The sequence below is a fragment of the Oreochromis niloticus genome, linkage group LG7, assembly GCF_001858045.2.
Source record: "Oreochromis niloticus isolate F11D_XX linkage group LG7, O_niloticus_UMD_NMBU, whole genome shotgun sequence".
NCBI lineage: Eukaryota > Metazoa > Chordata > Actinopteri > Cichliformes > Cichlidae > Oreochromis > Oreochromis niloticus.
Genome location: NC_031972.2, coordinates 49148003 through 49174436, shown reverse-complemented (window position 1 = coordinate 49174436; position 26434 = coordinate 49148003). Strand labels below are relative to the sequence as shown.

Below are 26434 nucleotides of genomic sequence, written 5' to 3'. Positions count from 1 at the left end.
GTACAACCACAGCACACGCACACATATGTAATACACAGTTTTGTCCAGCAGAGGGCAACCGTGTGACGCGGGAGAGGGAAGAGGAGGAACAGTGGGAGGAGCGAGCAAATCTGTCCAGATCTCTTACAGGTCTAACTGGCTGGGCATGGCTTCGTTCAAGCATTCACCTTGGACAGGATACGCGCCAGACATCAGAGCTTTCACGGTAAGCTCACAAAAATATACCCAAGACTTTGCAAAAGATCAATCTTGTTATTCACAGCTAGTCTTAACATTTTACTATAGAGCCTCTTCTGTGATATGAAGGGAAGACACTATGTGATATGAAAAAGTACCAGGCTGGATTTGAGTTTGATTTAAATTCAAAATTCCCTGCTGTTCAGCTTTATACTGTCTAAAAATAGAATTTAAGGCATAATGTGTTATTTGTGGTGTTACTGATATATAGCCAGGCATTGTTGTGGGCTTAGTGGTGTGCTCTGTTGGATTTCCTGTTAAGATTTGAAAGCTTGTTAATAATTACACCAGCCTGAACCTTCAGATTCAGTTAGACTCTGCTCATAAAACCCGCCCTACCTTCAACAATTCGCATTTTCTAATGTAAGTCATCAAGTATCCTAACTTGTCATTATTAATAATACCACCATGTAGGTTTTTTCTGTTCTGCCATGCTGTGAACGAAGGCCGTGCGGAGTGTGAAACACCAACATCCAGAAAAACTTGTTTACATGAATAAAATGCAATGGAAAGCTCAGCTGGAACACTCCACGGACAAGATGCGAGTGACACCGACCTCCCCATGCCTTTGAGGGACGATCTAGAAGCAATGCACCTTTATGAGTGCATTGATGACATATCACAAAATGATGGATCTAATTTGTACGAGATCCCAGAATCTCCCACTTTAACCGAGCCTAAACCTGGAAATGAAGTCTGGAATTTTGAGGTCGGAGGTCCTGGAAATACCAACCAGCAGAGCACAAATGGTCGTCCCCCAGTACCCCCAAGAGCTCCCAATCTACAAAGATGTAGGCTTCCTAGTGAATGTTTGAGAGGAAAAAAGGTCCTTCGACTTCCTCCTCCTCCTCCTCCTCCCAGGCCGGGACTCAAACAGCAGCCTCCTCAAAGACTGACTCGCTCCAATTCTGAAGTATACAACAAAGTAAGCATCTCCAATACTCAGTGTAGACAAAAAGCTCCTCAATGCTCAAGATTGAAACCCAAAATACAGAGAAAAGGCTAAAGGGTATCTCTTGTATTCTTTTCCTCATCAGGATATATGGGTCCTCAAACTCATAGACACTCCGGAGGGCAGCACCAAGACAGTGGTTTCGTTTTCTGCTGCAACTGCCAAGTATGAAAATGACCATAAAATTAACTTGTGTGCATGCAAACGAAATGACTATAAAATGCTTTTGTTTACAATATTCTCCTTTACTATGACAGAAATCAGGCAAACAAAATGAGTCACTGGACTTTAAATGTTATATGCTGTATATTTACTGTAAATTGTTTTGCTGCTGGACGGCTCCTTTGTAGTTCCAGTTGGTTTCTAATTGCGATCATACTTTCATTTGGCATTTGCAACCTGTTTTTCTTCATTGTGTCTGGCAGCTTAATGTCAAAATACAAGCACACAGACAGTCTTTACAACTCCGGTTTGGTATGCGGTCGACTGCTGGACATCAACCGTGCCCTGCTGCAGCAGGTCGAGGTGACTATCAGTGTGGTGTGGGACCAAAACCAGATCCCCATCCCCACCTCAGGTAACATTTATATATACACCAGTTCACTTGCTTCTGTTAGCTAGCAGCAGCTCCCGTCCAATGTCACAAAATACCGGAGGGAGAGAAATCCTTTAAAAGTGGCTACAATAGTGCAATGTGTGATTTGTTCCTAAAAGCATTCAAAAGTTTAAAAACCATCACTGTATTCATTGCAAAGCTTCTTCTGTCATCATGCACTGACACTGAGATGACAGTGCAGCCATCACACATGGTATTTGGTCAGAAACATGGGCTAAGGATCTTTCTGAGGTCTTTACTGAAAATGAGGCCTAACACAAATGTAAAAATATTTTCTGTTGCAACATTTAACCACAAATCATTTTTCTTGCTTTTTGTCTGTCCTTAAGTATCTGCAAACAACTTAACAGCATTTGTTGCTTTCTCCGTCTTCCGGTTTCTGTGGCAGTTAAATGAATTTAAAACAGGAAAAATGATCATAAAATGTTGCTTGTTACTCGTAGTCTGTTTTAGAAATTATGCATGATTGATGTTTCTAACTTAAAAAAAATAAATAAGTGGTAAAATTGGCATAAAGTGTTAACAGACTTAATAGCTATTACCCAACCTCGCAAACCCAGGAAACTGTGCTGAACAGGGTCATTTGTAGGTAATATCTATAAATGCTTCATAAGTTTCTTCATATGTTGGCATGTGTGGCGTCTCTGAAGTCTAATCTTTTATCCAGTGAACAGGACAGTGAAGAGTCTGATCGAGGACATCTCCCAGCTTCTAGACATCCCTCCCAACCAATCTGAGCATTGCGTTTTAAAACTGTGTGACTCCGAGGAGTATCTCCAGAAGTACGTTTATTGCTGGATTTTACTGCAAAAGCTCATGATGTCCTCTTAAACCTGCATCATTTAATCTGGTGTAATGCGCCCCATGCACTCTTTCATCTCTGCCTTTAGTGAAGAGCTTCTCGGCATGCATGAGACAATTCAGATCTACTACAAGCTTAATCTGGAAGTCCCCGTCCGACTGGTAGACATCAACAGTATCAAACGCGGACTGGCCAGAGATGTGAGTGGCTCAAGGTCCTTTTCCGTTTCCTCTTACAGAAAGGATCCTTTGGCTTTGTCCCAAGTCTTGAAACAATGTACACCTCTTCCTGTTCCCTGGCCGGTTTGTTATCGTGAGAACTATTGTAGCTGTAAAAATCTCCACCCTGAGCTCTTGACTTTGCTCTGTGTAAACATGACGCCATGACTGGTGGCATTTAGCGTGAAGACGTAAACAGAACAAAGGTGAACCCGATGTGCGCTTAGATTTAAATGGATAAAAGACAAAATGTACATGTTCAATGTCATGAAATTGGTTAAATGTTTCATGTAAGCTACATATTGGATGTTATTTATGGAAGTTGTCCACATATAAGCAACACCATAACCATAAAAATCCAACATTCCAATCTATGTCGATCTCTTTAAGGCCGAGGATGACAACACTGAATGCCAGCTGTTCCGGTTCCTTGCTTCCGCTTTTGTCTTCAATACCAGCAAGTAAGACAACCAGCAGCACTGCATACCACCAGCTCTGAGGAGTAATTTCATTAACAATGACAGCTATTTGGTGGAGAGACAGTAGGATGGTGTCTGTTTGCAGAAAACATAAAGAGAGCTGGTTTTACTACCACTACTTTCCACTTTTTCCTCCCCTCTCAGGCCGAGTCTTCAGAGTGTGCTCGACACCTACTCTAGAGAGGCAAAAGATCTCTTCAGTACTAAGGTCAGTAAAAAATAATAAATAAATACAGGGAGTGCAGAATTATTAGGCAAATGAGTATTTTGTCCACATCATCCTCTTCATGCATGTTGTCTTACTCCAAGCTGTATAGGCTCGAAAGCCTACTACCAATTAAGCATATTAGGTGATGTGCATCTCTGTAATGAGAAGGGGTGTGGTCTAATGACATCAACACCCTATATCAGGTGTGCATAATTATTAGGCAACTTCCTTTCCTTTGGCAAAATGGGTCAAAAGAAGGACTTGAGAGACTCAGAAAAGTCAAAAATAGTGAGATATCTTGCAGAGGGATGCAGCAGTCTTAAAATTGCAAAGCTTCTGAAGCGTGATCATCGAACAATCAAGCGTTTCATTCAAAATAGTCAACAGGGTCGCAAGAAGCGTGTGGAAAAACCAAGGCACAAAATAACTGCCCATGAACTGAGAAATGTCAAGCGTGCAGCTGCCAAGATGCCACTTGCCACCAGTTTGGCCATATTTCAGAGCTGCAACATCACTGGAGTGCCCAAAAGCACAAGGTGTGCAATACTCAGAGACATGGCCAAGGTAAGAAAGGCTGAAAGACGACCACCACTGAACAAGACACACAAGCTGAAACGTCAAGACTGGGCCAAGAAATATCTCAAGACTGATTTTTCTAAGGTTTTATGGACTGATGAAATGAGAGTGAGTCTTGATGGGCCAGATGGATGGGCCCGTGGCTGGATTGGTAAAGGGCAGAGAGCTCCAGTCCGACTCAGACGCCAGCAAGGTGGAGGTGGAGTACTGGTTTGGGCTGGTATCATCAAAGATGAGCTTGTGGGGCCTTTTCGGGTTGAGGATGGAGTCAAGCTCAACTCCCAGTCCTACTGCCAGTTTCTGGAAGACACCTTCTTCAAGCAGTGGTACAGGAAGAAGTCTGCATCCTTTAAGAAAAACATGATTTTCATGCAGGACAATGCTCCATCACACGCGTCCAAGTACTCCACAGCATGGCTGGCAAGAAAGGGTATAAAAGAAGAAAAACTAATGACATGGCCTCCTTGTTCACCTGATCTGAACCCCATTGAGAACCAGTGGTCCATCATCAAATGTGAGATTTACAAGGAGGGAAAACAGTACACCTCTCTGAACAGTGTCTGGGAGGCTGTGGTTGCTGCTGCACGCAATGTTGATGGTGAACAGATCGAAACACTGACAGAATCCATGGATGGCAGGCTTTTGAGTGTCCTTGCAAAGAAAGGTGGCTATATTGGTCGCTGATTTGTTTTAGTTTTGTTTTTGAATGTCAGAAATGTATATTTGTGAATGTGGAGATGTTATATTGGTTTCACTGGTAAAAATAAATAATTGAAATGGGTATATATTTGTTTTTTGTTAAGTTGCCTAATAATTATGCACAGTAATAGTCACCTGCACACACAGAGATCCCCCTAAAATAGCTAAAACTAAAAACTACTTCCAAAAACATTCAGCTTTGATATTAATGAGTTTTTTGGGTTCATTGAGAACATGGTTGTTGTTCAATAATAAAATTATTCCTCAAAAATACAACTTGCCTAATAATTCTGCACTCCCTGTAAAAGCAGGTAGTGGATTTCCTTTCTTAGTACAATTGTCCAATATTTCTCCTCATTTGTGTCTCGTCTTATTATGGTCTGCAGTCTGGGGTGAATATTGGTGTTATTGTGAGGCATGCTCGGACCATCAGCAACCTTCTGTGTGGTGTCACGTGCCAAGAACTGGAGGATGCCATTGGCAGCCTCAACAGAATCAATCCAAGACCTCTGGTAGGTTATATCGCAGAAACACAACCTACAGTATAACTATAAGTTAGTATCACACTAACCTGAAAAATTTGCTTCAATCTCATCTTTTTTCTTGGACCTTTAAAAACCTGCAAAAAATGCCTCCTCACATTACAAATTACAGATGTTTAATTTTTTGTTTTGCAGAGTCATGAGGAGACAAGTGAGTGTGCAGATGGTGAGTATCTATACTGGTACGTGTGTGGTTGTGTGTGGTGTATATTTACTGTAAACTTTTTTTTGTTGCTGGACAGCAAAGAAGTTTTTTAGATTATATTTGGCGTCAGGTTTATTTCCATAAGGAGAATCTATTTGAAAGTTGAAAGTTATTTACTCATTAAAGTGCTGGTGACTGGACTCCAATTAAAAAAAAGAGAGGAGATTAGTGTCAATAGTAGAAGTGTCTGTATAACAGACAGGGTGAGGCATGTAATGGGTAAAAGATCCCGGAAATAATGGTGTTAAAGGCAGAATGATAAAATAGCAGTTTTAAAGAGCAGGAAATAGCTTTTACTGTATATAGCAGACAAGAAGATGATTGGATCAGAGTGAGGAAAGAAGTCTGATATGATACCGAGCTCCCTAAACAAACTTGCCCACCAACCCACGTGGTTATGTATTTTTAGTTTTGTAACAATGTGCTCAAAAACTTTAAAAACATATTTGTTATTTAAATATTTACAATTTTTGGAAGACCACTGTCAGGCATATCAGTTTTGCCTCTGGCGCACAAACATGGTGTTATATGTACACTACTCTTTACTAACACTCCTTCAGTGCCATGTTTTGCATTTTTCCAATGCCAAAGAAAAAAAGAGCAAACTACAACTCTGGTATACTACACCTATTATTGATACATCTACATAAAGCAATGACGATCATTAATAAATGTTTCAGCTAAACATTTTGCTGTAATGGTTCTACTAAAAAGTTGGACTCTCTTAAGTGATGTTTATTATCTGTGCTCTAGCCATGCTCATGCTCCACGGGGCGCTGCAAAAGCTGCTGCAGGTGTTTTTTGAAAACTTCCAGTCAGACTTCAGCGCCCCGAAGGTAACGAGCAGCTTGCAAATCTGTGACGTAGACCACAACCGCGACATCCTCCAGCTCAAAGTTGCTGCTCTCTACAAACTACACCCCGTCTGGGTAGACACGTACGTGCATGTTTATTGTATTTTTATATATTTATATATGCATGCACAAACTCAATTCAGGCGCTCAAGCATGAACAACCACACCGTTGATATTTACTGGATTCTTCCCTGCTTTATTTTTCCTCTTCTTTTAGTTATGAGTCATTCTCTATTTCCTGTGAGCTGACGTATGTAGGAAGGAAGCTCTGCGACAGTGGAGTTTGTGAAAATATCAGCACTGCCTTGTCTCACGGAAACACGATCCAGTGTAACCGCATGTAAGAGTTAGATTGTGCCCATAAGTATAAATTTTATTTTGTCACATCCAACTTCCTCTTTCCTTGTTTACAACCAGTCCAAAGTACGATAATGTAAAATAATTGCAAGACAAACAACGCGTGAAAATGAATAATATATAACCTATATGTTCTTTGTGTTTAGGATAGTATTCCCTGTTTCAATAAATCAGCTTCCCTATGAGTCCATGCTCACTTTTCGCCTCAAGGGCTCCAAGAAAGGCAAACCTGCTGAGCTTTTATCGTGGGCTGTACTACCTCTTTACAGCGATAGGTAAGTTGTCATTAAAGCTTACATCTCTATAGCACCCATAAAGTTTTTGTGTCTATTTGGATTGGTTTAAAATTCATATGCACACTCATTGGACTTTACAAGCACTTGGAGAGGGTGGGTAGGAAAAACTCCCTTTTAACAAGAAGAAACCTCGAGCAGAACGGGGCTATTGTAGCTGTAAAAATCTAAACCTGATTGGCTGATGAGATACTTGAAGTGATGATCAGCCGGAACAGGTGTACCTAATAAAGTGACTGGCGAGTATATGCAACTGTGACATAAATCATTGAGTGAGGAAACCCCAGTTCCACCGTCTCTGTTTGTTTTCACCTATTAAAATGAAAGTGCTTCATTCTTGGAATACATTAAAGACTCAAAACAACAGATGGAAATGTGTCACTGTGCAAAAACAGTTGTCAAATTGCTTTGCACTGCATGTGTTTAAAGGCTGATTGTGTTTTTACAAGCTCAGTATAGCTCTGTTGCAATAAGTGTCTTCTCTCTCTGTGTGTGCAGGACTCTCGTAACAGGCACCGTCTTGCTCAGCATGTCCACTTTGGCTGAGCTGTCTTTTCCTCCGTCCGCTGCCCTCTTTGACAGCCACAAACAAGCCAGTGGGGTGATAATGCAGGTGAGTAATACTGGACAGCTCTGCCCTCTGTTGGCCAAAAAGCAGAACAACAACACATTCCTCAACTCTTTATCTTCCTACCTTTTCCCTCAGCTTCAGTTTCAAGACCAGGTTGAGTGGGAGTATAAGAGGCCCATTGCACTCCCTGGGTCAATATTGTTCACACAGGCTTGTGAGGAACTGCAAAAGAAAATGCTGGAGGTTTCAAAGAAGCATTGTCTCTGCTTGTGAGTAGAATGACTTAATACCTGAGTCATTTGAGAACAGGACTAGTCAGAAATACCTTGGACTACGAGTTCTCGGTAATTCTTCAAGATTGCTGACTGGGTTTTGTTGTCAAGTAACACATTCCTGAAATAATCTTTCTTTCACCAGTCTTACAGACAATGAGAAAGCTTTCCTGTGGACGAAACGTCACAGCAGCGACAAACAAAGTACGTTCCTCCACCTGCTGCTGGGCGGAGTCCCCCAGTGGTATCCTGAAAACCTGACAGAAATCTACACTGTACTGGAGAACTGGGCTATCTATCTACCTGAGGAAGCCCTTTTCCTGCTTAGCGACAGGTACAGCGTTTACATGCAAAAAAAAAAGTGCTGTCACTTAGAAAATCACACCAAAAAATATATACAACATATGAAAGTAGTTATGTAGTAGCTGTAGTTGTAGTTGACTGGGTACCCTAAAGCAAGGTCAGTGTAGTCCGTTTCTCTGGTTCTGGCTTCCTTTAGCCTAACACTGATCGTCCTGGATCTGGAATATCATTTCTTTAATCTTCTTAATATTCCTGGCCACCTACATTATCATCATAAATGAAGCACAGTGCATTTGAGACATTTGAGACAATAAACACCAAAGAAGAACCTTTGTAATAGAAACTGATGGATATCTGGTTAATATTTCATTTGTAAGCTGATTTAGAAAAAAACCCATTTAAAACAAAAATGATCTGAACCCTTTCCCACTGATCTCACTTCCAGCTTTCACGATCAGACTGTACGACAGACAGCCGTTCAGTACTTTGAGCAGATACCAGATGGGGAGCTGGAGGTGTATTTACCACAGCTGGTCCAGGTGAGCAAACTAACACACATTCAAACCTTTCAAAAGAGATCTAAAAAAAAATATGATGTTGAAGTAGTTTAATTTTTCAGATGATAAATTGGACAACTGGTGGCACACTTTGCACGCTCAGTAGTTTTATGCGTGATTGATGAGTGTTCCTCTCCTGCAGGCACTGAAGAATGAGTGGAAATTGGATGGACCCCTGGTAATGCTGCTGTTGGAGAGATCACTTAGGAACATACGCATCGCTCATCAGCTCTTCTGGTGAGTCAGACACTAAACTGATGAGGAATACTACTAAAACTATTGTCATTTCATTCAGGTCAAAATGTTTATTGCCATATTAACATGAATAAAACTGAAAGACTTCTGTCTTTACTCATAAAATATTGATTTATTAGTTTTTCACTCTACTTGATTTTGTGATCAAATAGTGATCACATAAGAACAAGTCCATAAAAACTTATCAAATTTAAATCTTACTCCAAGTCATTTTCTTCCCCCTGAATTCATTGAATAGTACAAATAGAAACTATGTCTGTCTTACTGTAAATGGTTGTGTAACATGACTTAAACTAGTTTTCCCATAACATACGAGGAACTGCAGGATTTCCTGCTAACTCTTCTCTCCCCAGCTGGAGAACTTGCCAGGTTTGCCTCCCTGCAAATTCTTCTTGAAAATGACAATCAGGCTAAAGGAATTTTCAACTTGACACTGTGCACCGCCCACTGTATAATAAGCCATCCAATAAGAGATCTAAAAATAGCAGCTGGTATAAAAATGCAGCTGCTATTTTTAGAGCTGATATCATTGAATATGATCAAATTGTATTGTTAATTATCCAAACCGATGAAAACCGTAATATATAAAGAAGTACATTTTGTGCATGCTAAAAGAGGTGAATTTTAGGAAACTGCCTTTGTATTCTAGTGTGTGTTAACAAAGCAATTCTTCACTGGCCTTCACGCACAGTTAAGATGCTTCACTTATCAGTTGACCTTATTTCTTTTAGTTCTAGACTCACTGTATTTAGGTTCAACCTCTATGATGCTTTTAGGCAGTAAGTGACAACGTCATGCATGCAAAGCTTTACAACTCATGCTAGAATATAATGTCAGGCTGCTGGAGGATGCCCGCAATGACCAACACTACCAGAGCTGGTTCAGTAAAATTCATGCTGCCCTGCTGCAGTGCTGCGGCCAAGCACTGAGGGAGGAGCTGCAGCGTGAAACCCAGCTGATGGCCGTGCTCATACAGGTGGCTAGTAGCATTCGCAGTGCTGACAAGGCTCGTCGTAAGGTCTGTAACTCTAACTTTAACTCATTGGTGTATTCACTTACTGGCTTATAATCCTTGCAATCATTGTGGCTGTCGATGTACAAGAAATGCATTTAATTTTTTGTTTTGTTTTGGGTTTTTTCTCCCGCTTTGCTCTTTTGTCTGCAGAGTGCTTTGAAAAAAACAAGGTGGAGAATTGAAGACTTCTTTAAGAATGGGATCAGCTGTTGCCTACCACTAGATCCTGCTGTCTGTGTGAATGGAGTGAACCTAGAAGTAAGATTGTTACCCACCACATCATATATCAGTATTTTTTTTATGCAAACACACAGCAACGTTTTATTTCAGGTGTTTACTCTTTGATGTGTTACTTCCAGGCCTGTAAGGTCTACAGCTCATTTGCTGCTCCTCTGGGGATCCCATTTATCTGCACTGACCCTCTGGCCAAGAACTACAATGTTATCTGCAAGGTGAGTAATGATATGCCATTAGATCGATCCACACTGTGTTTTTGCTTGTTCTCTTCCAGGGAAATGAAATCTGTCTCAAAACTGCTATTACATAGCTATGAATATTAGAGGGCACTCTAAGGAAATCTCAGTTAAACGTGTTGTTCAGACAGGAGATGACCTGCGTCAGGACATGCTGGTACTTCAGATTGTCCGTGCGATGGACAGAGTGTGGCTCCAAGAGGGACTCGATCTACAAATGATCACCTACAAGTGTATTTCTGCAGGCCAAGCTCGGGGTCAGTATGATAGATTTGTTTGTGCTTTTGAACGTCCATTAATAGTCTGGGAATTTGTTTTTTTCCAAAGCTTGTTATTTTATGCTTGTCAGGTCTGGTGGAAGTGATACCAGAGGCAGTGACCCTGGCAAAGATTCATAAAGAGTGGGGTCTGAGTGGAAGCCTCCGAGAGGACACTCTGGAGAAATGGTTTCACATGTTTAACAGAACTAAGGAAGACTACGAGAAGGTTAAAGCCTTTTCTTAACGATGCACTTTCACTGCTCCATCTTTCTCATGCATAACACATTCTGTTTACATGCAGGCTGTGATGAACTTCCTGCACTCGTGTGCCGGGTGGTGTGTCGCTACCTTCATCCTGGGCATCTGCGACCGCCACAATGACAATATCATGCTGAAAAAAAGTGGGCACATGTTCCACATTGACTTCGGGAAGATAATGGGCAATGCGCAGATGTTTGGAGGCGTTAAAAGGCAAGTCAGCGACTCAAGGAAAGCAGCATTTTGAAAAAGGAAGGAGTGCTGTTATGTATGATTCAACAAAAAATCTTTTCCCGCTCAATAATAGGGACCGGTCTCCCTTCATCTTTACATCTGAGATGCACCACTTCATCACTGGCGGAGGGCAGAAGCCTCAACGCTTGCATCGCTTCGTGGAGCTCTGCTGTGAGGCTTACAACATAATCAGACAGCGTTCTGCACTCATACTCAGCTTGTTGGAGCTTGTAAGACTAAATAACGTTACAGTCCCTTTTTAGCCTTGTCTGCGAACAAAAAACATCCCGTAAAACAGGTTTCTACCCATTGTGTAAATTTCCAGATGCTACATGCAGGAATGCCAGAACTGAAGGACTCTAATGACTTGCAGTACGTCCAGAACAACCTCAGACCTCACGATACTGATCTGGAGGCCACCTCCTTCTTTACAAAGTAATGTGACGTGTGTGGCACATCAACGTCTTCCTAAAAATACATATAATCCTTCCGCAAATAAACAAACTTGCATTTAATTTCTGCTGTTTGTGTTACACCTGTGGTAGGAAGATCAAGGAGAGTATGGACTGTGTTGCAGTCAAGTTTAACTTCCTGGCACACAACATGGTTCAACCCAAGAAAAAGGACACCCTGCCCCGGGAGAGTGCTCCTGCCCCTGCTAGTAACATTCAGGAAGCTGTCATTTTGGGATACTCTGCCACGGGAAAAGATGTGGTAAGCCTGCAACTGCACTTTGGCCTCAGTAACAAAACACACCATTATAAAAGACATTTTACCTGATGCACCACAGGGCTGTTTATTAGGTCCAAATAGCTGGAGGAGGCAATAAAACACTTGGAACTGACAGCAAATTCACACATTTTTTTGATCTGAGAGGAATAGCCCTCACTACTGCGCTGAAAGTGTGTGTGTTTGCTGTCACTTACAGCTTGTCAGAAGGCAGTCTTGTGCTTATAAAGTCTTTCCCAAGGGTTGGGTGAGGAGTATTTGTAGGCATTTACTACTCTTTGATCCGAAGAGCTGTCCTGATGTCTAGTGCTTGTTCTTCTAGTCACATTCAGTCTATAGTAGAAATAACAGCAAGGATCAAGGATTCAGGTATTTGCATAAATGCAGTGAAAATGAAGGAGTTTGCATATGAGCATTGATTTGAGCTACTAAAACAATCTCCTTTGGAGCTTTAACACAGTTCCTGCAGTCTCTATCTAATGTAATAATTGGTCATGTTTGATTTGCAGCTCTATGACCTAAGGATAACCATTGACGATGGGTTTCTGACCAGTGAGAAAACATTTGGACAGTTTGAGCTGATCCATAGGGAGCTGCAGAAACACTTTATTGAATCAACACTACCACAGTGAGTGAATAAATTAACATAAATCCTGCTCACATGTATTATATTTTGTCGCACAGCTCGTTCTCATAGTAATTACATAATTAGATGCATGACTTTGCTTCCACTCCTTTGCTCCCAAGGTTTCCGAGCTGGTACCAGATGTCATTCACCCCAGGCAGGAAGATGTCTCTGCTGAATAAATACCTAAAAGAGCTTTTTGAAGGACCTTGCAAAGGAGTGAGTTTCTCTTCCTTCCCTGGTTTAGTAGTCCTTTGTGATTAGTTTTTTTTCCCCCCATTAGAGCTGAACTTGAAAAGTGTCTCAATTTGCCACCCGCAGAATGAATTTGTCTGCAGCTTGTTTCTGGATGGTCCAGGACATAACCGAGGTCCAAAATGTGCAGGTAAGAACAATGGAAAAAATATCTGAATGTGAGCGTTGATTGCGTGGTATATTGAGAAAAGTGTGATATTAGTTTATTTATAAGAAATCCTTTGCTGTGATCTAATAACTTGTGTGATTATCTGTTGCAGAAGAGCAGGCTCAGGTCCAGCTTTACATTACTTACGCCAACTACAAGCTCTCTGTAATGATAAAACACCTGAAGAACATTGTAAGTTTTATTTATTCTTATTACTGTCCTGCAGCATTTAGCAAGAGTAAAGCATGTATAGTTAAGGTTCTATATCAGATATATACTCACTGGATACTACATCAGGTTCACCTCATTAACTTAGTCATATTAGTATGAGGTTGGACCGTCTTGCCTTCGGAATTCCTTAATTCTTCATGACGTCTGTGAAGGTTCTCAGTCATCCAGGTCATCGTAGTCAAAGGAGTTTGCAAAGAAAAGCGTCTGGACTTCTTTAAGTTGCTTGAAGACGTTTCACCTCTCATCCGAGAAGCTTCTTCAGTTCTAAGGTCAAAAGGCCGAGAGTCCCAGATTTAAACCCAGTGGGAGTATCCCCCCAAGGAGGGACAAAGGACCCCCTGGTGATCCTCTAATCACATGCGCCAAGGGGGAAAGCGGGTGGGACCTAATCACCCAGGGTTTCGGGTGGGCTCATTGTGAAACCTGGCCCCACCTTGTCATGTGAATTCCTGAGGTCAGATGGCCCAGGATGTGAGTGGGCGTTAAGGCGTCTGGGGAGGGAACTCAAAACTGGATTATAGATGGCAGACAGTTGGTGTCGTAAACCACCGCCTCTGTTCAAAGATGGTCGCTCACAGTGGACATAGATGGCCTCTTTCACTCCTCTTTCAAACCATCTGTCCTCTCTGTCCAAAATGTGAACATTGGCATCCTCGAAAGAGTGACCTTTATCCTTAAGATGCAGATGGACTGCTGAGTCTTGTCCCATGGAGGTGGCTCTTCTATGTTGTGCCATGCGCTTGTGAAGTGGCTGTTTGGTCTCTCCAATGTAGAGGTCTGGGCATTCCTCGCTGCACTGTACAGCATACACCACGTTGTTAAGTCTGTGTTTTGGAGTTTTGTCTTTCGGGTGAACCAGTTTGTGTCTGAGTGTGTTGCTGGGTCTGAAGTACACTGGGATGTCGTGCTTGGAGAAAACTCTCCTGAGTTTCTCTGATACACCGGCTACATAGGGGATGACAACGTTGTTGCGTCTGTCTTTCTTATCCTCCCTCGCTGGTGTCTGATCTTCTTTCCTGTGCCTCTTTGCTGACTTTATGAACGCCCAGTTCGGATATCCGCATGTTTTCAGTGCTTCCTTTACATGTGTGTGTTCCTTCTTTTTCCCTTCAGGCTTAGAGGGAACAAGTTCTGCCCGGTGGTGTAGGGTCCTAATTACTCCAAGTTTGTGTTCCAGAGGGTGATGGGAGTCAAAGAGGAGGTACTGGTCCGTGTGTGTGGGCTTCCGGTAAACTTCAATGTTGAGGTTGCCATTCTCTTCAATGTGCACAGCGCAGTCCAGGAAAGGCAAACAGTTATCCTTTGTGTCTTCCCTGGTGAACTTGATGTTTTTATCCATGGCGTTAATGTGCGCAGTGAAGGATTCCACTTCTTGTGTCTTGATTTTGACCCAGGTGTCGTCTACATATCTGTACCAGTGGCTGGGTACTCTCCCTTTAAAAGAGCCAAGAGCCTTTCTTTCCACTTCCTCCATGTAAAGGTTGGCTACAATAGGTGACACGGGGGAGCCCATGGCACAGCCATGTTTTTGTCTGTAGAAGCCTTCGTTGTATTTGAAGTATTTTGTGGTGAGGCAGAGGTCTAACAGTGTGCAAATCTGATCGGGTGTGAAGTTGGTCCTGTCTTCCAAGGAGCTGTCTTCTTGTAGTCGTTTTCTGACAGTCTCCACTGCTTCCGTGGTGGGTATGCAAGTGAAGAGAGAGACTACATCAAAGGACACCATGGTTTCATCTGGATCCAGGGTAAGTTTCTGGACCTTGTCGGTGAAGTCGGTGGAGTTCTTGATGTGGTGTGGGGTGTTCCCCACGAGAGGTGCGAGGATGGTAGCAAGGTGTTTCGCAATGTTATAAGTGGCTGAGTTTATGCTACTGACTATGGGTCTGAGTGGGACCCCTTCCTTGTGGATTTTAGGAAGTCCATAAATGCAGGGTATGGCATCCCCTGGATAAAGGCGGTGATATGTGAGGCGGTCAATGATTTTGTCCTTTTCAAGGTCTTGAAGGCAAGCTATAACTTTCTTTTACCTCAGGAATTCACATGACAAGGTGGGGCCAGGTTTCACAATGAGCCCACCCGAAACCCTGGGTGATTAGGTCCCACCCGCTTTCACACCTTGGCGCATGTGATTAGAGGATCACCAGGGGGTCCTTTGTCCCTCCTTGGGGGGATACTCCCACTGGGTTTAAATCTGGGACTCTCGGCCTTTTGACCTTAGAACTGAAGAAGCTTCTCGGATGAGAGGTGAAACGTCTTCAAGCAACTTAAAGAAGTCCAGACGCTTTTCTTTGCAAACTCCTTTGAATTCTTCATGACATAGATTCAACAAGGTGCTGGAAATAATCCTCATTTTGGTCCTATTGACATGATAGTGTCACACAGATCCACTTTCATGTTGTGAATCTCTCATCCCAAAAGTGGTCGACTGCACTGAGATCCTGTGGAGGCCATTTGAGATAATTTAGGTTTTGTGTCACAGTGTGTTAAGCTGTAGAATCCTTAGTTGGATCATGTCCATTACACCATCATGAACTACCAGAGGTTATTCTCCTCTTATATCAACCAGGTATTTGTGTCCTAAGAACTGCTGCTTACTAGATTCTTTGTCTTTTTGGAACCTCCCTTATAAACCATAGAGAAGGACATGGTGAAAAAGCAGATCAGCAGTTTCTGAAACACTCCTGTCTGGTTTGAGTGATTGGCTGTGGCTCGGGAGATCGAATCGGTCATCTACTAATTGGATGGATGGTGGATCGAATCACCAGCCTTCCGGTGCATTCATCGGAAAACAACTAGTGTAAATGCTAGATAGCCATAAAACAAAGTGCTTGCATGAATAAGGCAAGTTCTTTGAGTGTTGAAGTAGAGTAGAAAAGTGCTTTGTAAGAACCAGGTCATTTGCCATCTGGCACCAAGAACCACGCCACATTCAAAGTCTCTTAAATCACCTTTCGTCCCCATTCTGATGCTGTTTAATCTTCAGCAGTTTGCAAAAATGCATTAGTTGCTATCATGTGATTGAGTGTACTTGTGGCACGTGCTCATTCTGCTCTGACTTCCTGTCCATTTGCCTCTCCTCAACAGAAGCACCCAAACGGCTCTAATCCTGATGTCTATGTTATCACATACCTGAGGCCAGACCCTCGGCAGCGCTCCAAGAGGAAGACAAAGATTGTCCGCAATAATGTCAATCCCACCTTCAATGAACTGGTAGTGCCATCATTCCTCCTCTCTATCCATGATTAGACACAGTCAAGACATCTTTTTTTTATTTAGTATTTAGCTGTATTACAGGGTAGCTAGTACATTTATAAACTTTTTCCACTAGTACATAATGGCTTGGCTTGGCTTGGCTCCACTCAGTTTTTGGGTTTTCCATTAGGTGGTAGTACGTGGCACCAGGTGTTTTTTTTAATATCTACATAACTGGGGTTCCAAGTTATCTGAGGCAATCCAAAAATGTGATCAACTGAGTAGCGTCAAGTGGAAAATCAGCTAATAGTACTTAATACTCTTAGTCTGCGTGCCTTTCACATGGGTAATTTGTTTTCAATTTAACTTCTAAACTGAAGTGTTTAGTTTGAAAAAAAAAAAAAAACAACAAAAAAGAAATTGCGCAGTACAGCCACAATCACAAATTTCACCTAATATGATGGCGCATCCTTCAACGCTTGAGCTGGATTTTGTCATCATGCATTAGCTGTCACATGTACAGTTAATTGTGATGAAAAAAAGTTTGTTTTTCTTTTGCTTTGTGTTTTGAATACTTCTTCAGATAAATTGTTCTCACTCAGACTTATAACTAAATGTATGAATGTGTTTATATATTTCATTATAATGAGAGTTCCTTCTGTACTGCTGCAGTCTGATTTGCAACATGATCTTTGACCTACTAACCATCATATTCAAACAAATTTATAGCCTCTTATAACCTCTTATTTAGAATCTCATGCATTAAAAAGTTTTGTAGAATTATAAAACCACATCTAGGTCACTAAAGTGTCTCCTTCATACTCACAGGTGGAGTACACTTCAGTCACACAGCTGAATGGGATAGTCCTGGAAGTGGTAGTAAAGAGCAAGAAGGCTTTTGTGGCTGCAACTAACATTAAACTGGACGAAAAGATGCTTAATCAGGAAATCTGGTTCCCTCTCGGAAACTCTGCTGTCTGACCTCAGAGCTGCACTGCAGGCTTACTGCCAGCAGGGGGTGCAACCACATCGAGTGAGGGACCACATTCATGGATTTGAGAGGGAGATGCCTGAGAAGAGGAAGAATGCACTGTATACAAAACAGTGCATGCCAGTTATACTTATTTATCAGATGCAACTTAATCTCATTCCAGACCTGAAAACACTGCCAGCAGATGGGAGTGTGTGGATAAAGTTACAAAACAGACTGAAAGAACACGGCGGACTGTTTACTGTGTGACACAGGATTTATTATTTCTAAATTTTTATCGAATGAAGGCCTTTTGTTCACTAGTTTTTCTAATGTTACCTTGGTGATGGATGAAGGAAACTTATTTTATAATCACTGTGGCACTTTCGTTTGCACTTGACTTTGTTTTTACCGAGAGCAAAAAGCAGACCTTGTAAACGTTTACGTCGCCGAGGCTGTTGACGCGACAGAGGAGGTGATGCAGCGCCGCCGGTTTGTTACCTGAGTGTGTTTGTCCCCTCAGGCTGCGTCAACTGCGCTGTCCTTGACCGGTGGGACTGGAGGCGTGAGGGGGTGAGGGAAAGCGTGTGAGCAGGATGACAACTCTGCCTTTTTGGCCCATGGGGCTGAGTTAACACTCGCCCCCTCACCAGCTTTTGCCTTATCCATCAGGAGCATTTGAGCACCAATTTAGCACGTGTGTGCACGCGAAGGCAGACAATCACATGATGACAAAAAAGGAAAGAAAAATAAGACACACACTTTCAAGGCACAACCAGGTCTTCGTGTTATCTTAATGCTGTCCTTTCTCTTGACAGGCCTGCTGACCCGTACTTTCCTCTGCCTCATTCATAGTGATTTAGTGGCGAAAGAGGATGGAAATAGACTTCCCTGAACTGGATCTGGTTAAATTATGTATACCTCTGTGAATCTTATTTATATTATTCCCTGAAGGGTCTCTCACAGGGAAGTAGGCCTGTAAGATGGTACTCTTTAAAAACCGTGCTCATGGAGTATTAATTTATCCTGGCGCTACAATCCGTTTCAGGCCTGATGTATTGTTTAGCTGATCATTAATGATAAACACCTCTTTCCCCCACAAAAAATGTGGATGTGCAAGACCCTTTTACAGCATGTGCAATCAAGTTTACCACATAAAAAAGAAAAGAGATCAATCTACTCCTCTAAAATCATTACTCTAGGAATGTCTCTATTACTTTAGAGATGCAAGGAGAGAACTATTATGTGTCTTCAGACTCACTGGAGCCTTCTGGTCTTTTCTTCTGCAGCACTCAGTTGCAGGCAGTGGGGAAAAATAAATGCACTTCTATTTTCTGACAATAAAAGTGGTATTTATATCTGAGGAAATGGTTCTTTTTGATTTATTTATATATTTTCATTGTTGCTGCCGCTGCTGCTCCCACATCAGCTACGCTTCTCTATCTGCTGGCAAGGTGTGCGTGTGTGCCTGTGTCGCCATGTGAGAGAGTCTGATACTGAGATGTGTTTTTTAGGAATGCGAGATATAGACAAATAGGGAGGCTGGATCCAGGCTGAAGCCGTCTTTGGATAGGAGAGGCACCCACCTGTAGCCTGGAGGTTTGAAAAGAAATGTACAGTACGTATGGTCATACGGGATCATTTCCATAAAAACTCAACCGACACACAGATAAACCTTCAGTAATGCTGACACTGGGAGTTTAGGGGAAATACAATGATGCCCCACATTGTCACCTGATGTAATTTAGCCCTTCATCAGACTGCCCTCCACCCCTCCACCTTCCAGCACTTGCTGGCTCACCTTTCTTCAGACTCTTGAAGGGCAGGGTGTACTGGCCTACAAACTCGCTGCTGAGAATGCCGGTCTGATCTCTGACACAGAAGCGAACGAGGCACAGTTCAGGCAAGCGAATCGTGAAGGACATGTCAGTATCCCAGCGAGGACTCAGAGCTAGAACAGAATTAACAACTTCATTAGAGTCAGTTAATGTTTCTTTGAGGTGCTAATTAATATTTTTGGATCAAACACTGGATCACACGACTACCTGTATGTGAAAGACGTCAACTGTAATGATGAACACAGAGAAATGTATCACCTGCCTACAAAGATCATTGTTTTGGGTTTATAATATATGGTTTGGGGTTTTGAGTTTAACCAGTCTCACATCATTTAAATAACACGGCTCTACATATCCACTGAAGTCTGCTAAAACTTAAGACAGACAAAGAAAAGTGGTTAGCTAATGAACCTAGCAAAGCATTTTGGAGCCTGTAAATATATTTTTGTCATAAGTTAGTGGAGCCCAAAAGCAGATTTCAAAGGCAGAGTATGTGATTTATATTCACCTGGAGGCCAGAAACACAACTTCAAATGAATTCTAATGTACAGTGGCAGATAAATAACAAGTAAACAAGTTCTGTTTTACGGGGTGATAATATGACAGTGTTGGCTTCTCAGCTTGTTCCAGCTGTCTTCAGGCGAGCTCGAAATATTACAAACTTCACTTTTACTTTATCATGAAATTATTGTCAAAAGTGTAGCTACGCGTTAAAATACTTGTTTGAAGAGGTGGTATTAAAGTTGTCACCGGCTTTTGAAATTACACACCGCCTGAGCTCATCTTCAGTGCTCTGACGCTAAGACACACTGACAACCTGTGCAAGAAGTAAAGTTACCCGTAATTCAGCTTATTGTTCAACCTGAGTTAATCACTTTCACTTGCTGCTTTGAAACAAATGCAGATGTCACAATAAGAATAACAATGCTACCGTGCCAGTATTTTTGCAGGTACAAACCGCTCTTACCACTCAGCAGCTGATCAACCAAGTGGCAAATTAACAAACACAGTATTGCGCAATATTGTCGAAACACCCCTTATTTCTTTACATTTTGTTCCAAAGAGCCATACTTTCTTGTCTTTTTGTTAAAGTGGTCTTAAGCAATAGTTCTCAAACTTTTTGTAACCATCAAATTTTGATCATCTGGAAAGAATCTGATTAATAATGGCCTTATTTTTCAGAATTTCAACAATCCCAAACATGCTGCCAATACAATAAAAGCGTACCTGAGTAGCCGAACACACAATGACCTCTCTAGAGTATGAGTATGGGATCATCTTGACAGAACAGAATAAAAGGCAGCCAACATCCAAAGAAGAGCTTTGAATGCCCCTCAAGAAGCCTTTAGAACTATTCCTGGAGACTACTTAGAGAAATGACAAGAAACGCTGCCTAAGAAAGTTCAGGCTGTGCTGAAAAATTAAGGTGTTCATACCAAATACTGACTTTCAAGTTCATTAGAAAAGTGCACTCTTTTTGCCGTATATATAGTATATTTCCAATTTTGCATGTTCCATTTTCTGAGCATGTTCACAGTAACAATGTGAACATGCAAACTGACATCAGCAATGGAGGGCTGACTCAAGGCTTTTTTATGATTAAAAAAAACAAAAATATAAAAGATTTACTAGTTTTGTCTCCCAAAGCTGCAGGTTAATCGTTTTTTTCCTTCTGAAAGTCATAATTTTACCACTAGTGCCAGAATTTTTCCAAGATTCTCTGAGTATCATGTCTCTGTCGCATAATGTTTCTGGAATATTAAATACTTTTCCTTCAGCATACAAGCAGGGTTGAATAGTAACAGATTAATTGAGATAGATTCCAGATACCAAAAGAACACAGAAATAATCAACCAGAATTATATTTGAAATTAGATTGCATCTTGATTCTGTCTTTAAAATGTTTTAAAAAAAAATTTCTATAATATTTAATACTATTTATCAACTCTGCCCAACTGAGCCTCACTATGAAGCAGGGAAAAACTACCTTTTAGATGGTTTACCAAGCAGTAGTCCCTCCAAAACAGCCTTCCATTCCTGACAATCCTGCCATCATTTTAACTTCACCTGTGCCCAGTGCAATGTGTGCAAGCTAAACATAAAGTGGCTGTCGCCTGCAAAGACCTCAACTTCAAATGTCAAGCAACATTTCAAGTTTCTGTCGCAGTTAGCAAGCTAATGTTGCAGAAAAATGTTGACTGGACTTTCAACCATTTTCACTGCAGTGCTCTGTAGCTCACTAAGGTGAGCGACCACAAAAAACACAAACACTTGATCTAACAGTGAATTGAAAAGCTGTTGGGATAACTGACCAGCAATCAGCAGACTCACAGATGACAACACATGACGAGTGTTGACTGGATTTTAAAGGGTTTGCTGAAATTTTTTAAAACAAGTTTCTCAATCCAAAATAACATTTGTATTCACCTTACCTGTTTTATTAAATGATTGTATGATTAATGTTCATATGCACATCATAACAGAGTACCAGATGTATTCACTCCAGTGCTACGTCTGGCACTCTGTTTCCTCCTTCTCTCCCTCCTTGTCTCGTCTCACTCCCATGTACAAATACACACATGAAATCTGTCCTTCCTAATTTCTTGAAAATTTAAAGTACGCCACTTTGAGCTGAGTTTCAATGATCTAGAGTTAATTCTGACAAAACACAACTTGAACTGATCAAAGTGAAGCTAGATCTAACATAATGGAGAACAGATTGCTGTGTCTTGGTACATTGTGATATGCGCAGTTTGTGCTGTGGCACTTACAATTGTTTTTGACAGTATGTGTGTTTTTTCTGCAGGAGTCTGATGCAATCCCATGAATCTCCACTCTCACAAAGGGGTCTAGAGCTTTTCCACTCCTGGGTAGGGGTAGGTTGGACCCACTGATCACCTGTGGACAAACACACACAGAAGGAGACAGTAAATTTAAATAAATGATTAGTGAGAACCTCAGAAACAATAAGAATCAGTAAGAATCAAGAATCAGTAAGAAGAAAAGAGTAGAGAAGAGAAGAGGAGGGAGGCTTGTAATTACACTAGTCTGGAGAAAGGCAGGCTTATCTGCAGTCGTCTCACACTGAGCCTTCCCTCACTGGCCCTGATCAAAGACAAACCTGCATGTACTTATCACGACATGCCCCGCTTGGCACTGATGTAGCCTTACAGTGTCCAGCCTAGAATTACAGTCCCTTTCCTCTTCTGTAGTCACGCTACAAAACCACAAAGGCTCTGATACTTCACAGTCACAATGGTCCCTACTTGTGAGTTCATAGCTAGCAGGTTGGAGTCATCATTAAATAAAGCTTTTGCACATACTTGACAGTTTTATGCTAAAAACTCTTGCGAAAGCTCAAGGGGAAATATTGTTTTCCTGAACAGATGAATAATTTAATGCTGAGATTGAAGATTGAAAACCCAAACACCCCTACCTAAGTTACAACACCGTCTGCTACTCATGAGTCTGATTCACTGAGTTGAGGGCTGTGTCGAGATTGCGTGATTTTCCCCGAAGTTATCGAATAATACAGAGCGATGATGTGAATAAATAAAGGTGGGGCCCTGGGCACACTAAAGCACAGCGCACAACATTCATATTTATGCATCGTGATGTGTGTTGTTGTGCATATTCTATTAGAAGACAATGTCTGACATGCATTTGTTTAACTTGAGCATGTCCTTGTAAAACACTGTCTGACCAAGAAGTATTTTCTTCGTCAGATGTAAGATTTACAAAGATTTTCAAAGATTTACAAAAGCGATGTGACAGGAGTTTACCAGATATTCTATTCAGAAACATAAAATAATAATAAGTTAAAGACTGCATAACTCAGCCAAGGCTGAAAACTCCCTCCATACCATGCATAAATGGAGTCCCTGGATGCAGAAGATTATATGTGAAAATATGATGCAAGGTGTCAAATATTAAATCCTTCCAAAAAGTTGGATCTGAATTCCAATCAACTTTGACAACCAATCACTTCTAAGTGGGTCTAATATTCATGCTAATCCATAATATCCGTGGTTGCTGTTTTAGCAACAAATAAAAAAAAGAAAGAAAAGCAACACTGTGCATATAAAGCCATGCTGGTTATGATGTGAAAGTGTACTGATACATTCTACATGCTAACTTTAGCATGCTTTCATGTGTCAAATGCTAGTGCTAACATGCCACTTAGGGTTATAGTAGGTAGGTAATGTTTACTGTGGTGACTCCTTTCGCTAAAAAAATTCTTTGCACAGCTGAAGCTGAACACAACTTCAATAGTTGCAGGCATATGGTCGTCAGGCATTTTGAACATTTAAAATCAGGTATTGAAAGAATTTGCTGATAAGTATACTAGTATAAAATACTTATTGGCAGTATGGTGGCGTGGTAGTTAGCACTGTTGCCTCACAGCAACAATGTCCTGGGTCTGAATCCGGCATCTGGCCGGGCTTTTGTGTGTGGAGTTTGCAGTTTGCATGTTCTCCCTGTGTCTGCATAGGTTCAGTCCCAAACTCCAAAAACGTACAGTTAGTAAGGTTAGGTTAATTGATGATTTTAAATTGCACATAAGTGTGAATGTGAGTGTGAATGATTGATTGTGGCTCTATGTTAGCCCTCCAACAGACTGGCGAGCAGTCCAGGGTGTGGGCCCTACCTCTTGCCCTAAGGCAGCTGAGATAAGCTTCAGTCCCTTTGCGACCCTGAATTGGATAAGCGGAAGAGGATGGACGGATGGTATTGTATACTAGTGCTAGTCTGGTGTTTCTGCAGATAAAGGGGGCTTTTTGTTTAGTGCTACAAAGGTTTAATAGGAATGAATGGACATCTCAAGCCTATGTGACTAGATTGTTTCGTTGTTGTTTGCGCTTTTAGTTTAGTTGATATAAGCTTTAAAGAATGTTTTTATTTTTATACCCCTTACGATCGATCATGAAACTGAGATCAGCATAATGATGTTCCCTCCTCTGCCTTTACTTCATGTGATCCCACACTGTTCCCCATGCTGTTTCAGCAGTACAAAACCTCGATATCTCTCAAAACTCTTCTCATAAGATCAAATCGTGACAGTTCTCCTTATGAGCTCAGAAAAAGATTTGTGACTGTGCTTTTTCGACAGCTTCTTTCACTTTTGCTGTGTGGCTTTGTACATTACAAGTGCTGCTATTACTGTCCCCCAAGATGCTTAAAATAATGAAGGAGAGATGATTTATTAATTGGACCCCAGGTCTAATTGCATTAGATCACTCCTGTCTCTCTTTTCCTAATTTTCTAAAGGAGATAATCTAATTAAACAGACACTCTTGGGGAGTTTTACATCATTGTTGGTTCAGAGCATCCGGCAGGAAAGTATTTAACTGCAGGCAAGAAGTGCAAGGAATAAGATGAGCTCTGCTTCACAGTGCCCTACATTGTGAGGGATATCCACACTTATACATGCACGTAAAGCACACATACCCACAGACAGTCCGGTAACGTTACACCTTAATCCATAAATGCACCATGAGTGGATTATTCAGGGTCTAGTGCTCCATAGCTGTACCTTGAGCAGCAGGGATGTTGATTTACGCTTGTGCTGGCTGCTGCTGGGATCAAAGCGCATCTGGGTGGACATGAGAACCGCTGGCTTCAGGACGTAGCCACAACCCCCGTTGTCCTGGAAAAGTCCATCATTAAGGTCCATAGGCAAGCCCGGAGACTGGAAATTGAGTGCCACTGCAAAACACCACAGGACAGTCTCTGAACAATGAAACAAGGAGACACAACACAGTGGAGCAAAAATTGCAAATGCCTAAAGCTTGTTAAATAAAACAACCAGCGTGAGATGATCCCTGCAAACCTTCTGTTTTCTAAAGCTCATTTTCATTCTGCAGGAGAGAGTTAAATTATACAATGACTTGAAATGTTTCTGCAACAATGGCTTTCGTTGCATCAGGGAGCCATTCACAATTACCAACTGTGCAATGACTGAATGCGCAGTGGGCTGTTCTACTGTGCACAGTTATGTTTTGGCATGTGCACTGCACACATCATCAGTGACTACAGATTTCAGGCATCAGAATAGAGTGCCAGATTATGTCTCTCTCTGGCCGGACAGAAATCATTGATGAGGGTGGAATAACGTATATAAATAATGCAAAGAAACAATTCAGTGTGAACCCCCATGTTGCTCTGCAGCCTTCAGCTTCTCTTTCTGTGCTCTCCCCGTGTGTTGCCGAAGCCCTGTGGATGTTCTGCTCGTCTAACAGCAATTGATCCTTCTAGGCTACTGCTTTGTTCCGCAGACTCCTGCAGCTTTGATCACCATCTGCACGGCTCAGCGATCAGCGAGGCTACATGTCAGAGTCAGTGACTGGCTGGCTGACTGATGAAGATGTATGAAGAGTATGTGTTAAGACAGAGTGACGGGAACACTGGCAAAGACAGTGTCAGACAGATAAGGCTTGTGACTTTAACCTCATGGGCAATCTGTTACATTTTTAACCAGAGCTTAAGGCCTGAATGCAGATGTACATGCTCAAAGGAAACGCGAAGAGCGAGCTATATCGAAGAGCTGATAAAACCGGGTCCAAAAGGTGACGAAATTTCAAACAGGCACGCACTGGGGACAGAGATGAGGAAGAAGGAACAAGTACAAAGGGAAAGACAAGCCTATATTTACACAGAGGGCGGATTAGGAATGAGACCCATGTTGGAACAAGACAGATGGACACAATCAAACACAGGTGAATCCCTGTGTTTGAGGATAGGGAAGGTAATAACCAACGAACAAGAATTAAAACCAAAACAAGGTAATTAGAAAAAACCATGTAAATATGAAACAGAAAGAACGCAAAAAACCCCACCAAGCAACAAGACACTAATGATGACAGAGACAAAGGAATGCAGAAGGCAGTGGCAAAAAACAACTCTAAGAATGACTAAGAAACTAATGGAAACCAAGGCGACCGCAACAAAATCTGGAAATGCATGACTTGCAATCCAACAACTTGGCTCTGGGGACAATGTCCCGGGGCATTTGGGCATAGTTCTCTAAAATCCGGGCCAAAGTTCCCGAAACATGTGTTGTCATTGCTTACAAATGCATTTACATTTTAAAGAACTGAGTCGTCACCAGACAAAAACCGTTGGTGTCGAAATTGCATTTTGACAAATGCAATCCCCATTTTGCGCTCCTCACAACCTGTTTCCCTGCATGCAACCAAAGCTTTCTCCAATGCGA

At 41.7% G+C, this 26434-nt stretch overlaps 2 protein-coding genes across 4 annotated transcripts in view; one reads left to right on the top strand and one right to left on the bottom strand.

Moving 5' to 3' along the window:
• The first annotated feature begins 72 nt into the window (after nt 1-72).
• Nucleotides 73-18383, top strand: pik3c2g (phosphatidylinositol-4-phosphate 3-kinase catalytic subunit type 2 gamma). The gene is made up of 33 exons (XM_005450902.4): nt 73-205; nt 652-1162; nt 1275-1354; nt 1615-1766; nt 2473-2587; nt 2696-2807; nt 3216-3286; nt 3449-3512; nt 5174-5299; nt 5465-5495; nt 6288-6471; nt 6606-6728; nt 6892-7020; nt 7537-7651; nt 7745-7878; nt 8027-8215; nt 8630-8723; nt 8884-8978; nt 9834-10014; nt 10162-10269; nt 10371-10463; nt 10612-10741; nt 10834-10970; nt 11046-11215; nt 11310-11466; nt 11562-11671; nt 11782-11950; nt 12475-12593; nt 12713-12809; nt 12912-12975; nt 13106-13185; nt 16306-16431; nt 17242-18383. The coding sequence occupies exons 2-33, from the start codon at nt 743-745 to the stop codon at nt 17392-17394; spliced, it is 4128 nt and encodes a 1375-aa protein (XP_005450959.1). The 5' UTR covers nt 73-205; nt 652-742; the 3' UTR covers nt 17395-18383.
• LOC100699197 (1-phosphatidylinositol 4,5-bisphosphate phosphodiesterase zeta-1) overlaps nt 17724-26434 on the bottom strand; it is a 21102-nt gene continuing 12391 nt past the window's right edge. For all 3 annotated transcript variants that reach the window (XM_013270591.3, XM_013270590.3, XM_005450903.4), the window contains 4 exons: nt 24755-24927; nt 21993-22119; nt 19185-19334; nt 17724-18976 (listed from right to left, as the gene is read on the bottom strand). In XM_013270591.3, coding sequence (XP_013126045.1) covers nt 18894-18976; nt 19185-19334; nt 21993-22119; nt 24755-24927 — 533 coding nt within the window. In that variant the 3' untranslated portion in view covers nt 17724-18893. The remainder of the gene's footprint in view (nt 18977-19184; nt 19335-21992; nt 22120-24754; nt 24928-26434) is intronic.

Bases quoted from the DNA above. Each gene is read 5' to 3' on its own strand.
- pik3c2g (XM_005450902.4), top strand. From the start codon at position 743: ATGGAAAGCTCAGCTGGAACACTCCACGGACAAGATGCGAGTGACACC. The intron at 7,021-7,536 runs GTAAGTTGTCAT...CTGTGTGTGCAG, and splicing joins CTACCTCTTTACAGCGATAG to GACTCTCGTAACAGGCACCG. The intron at 8,216-8,629 runs GTACAGCGTTTA...TCTCACTTCCAG, and splicing joins CTTTTCCTGCTTAGCGACAG to CTTTCACGATCAGACTGTAC.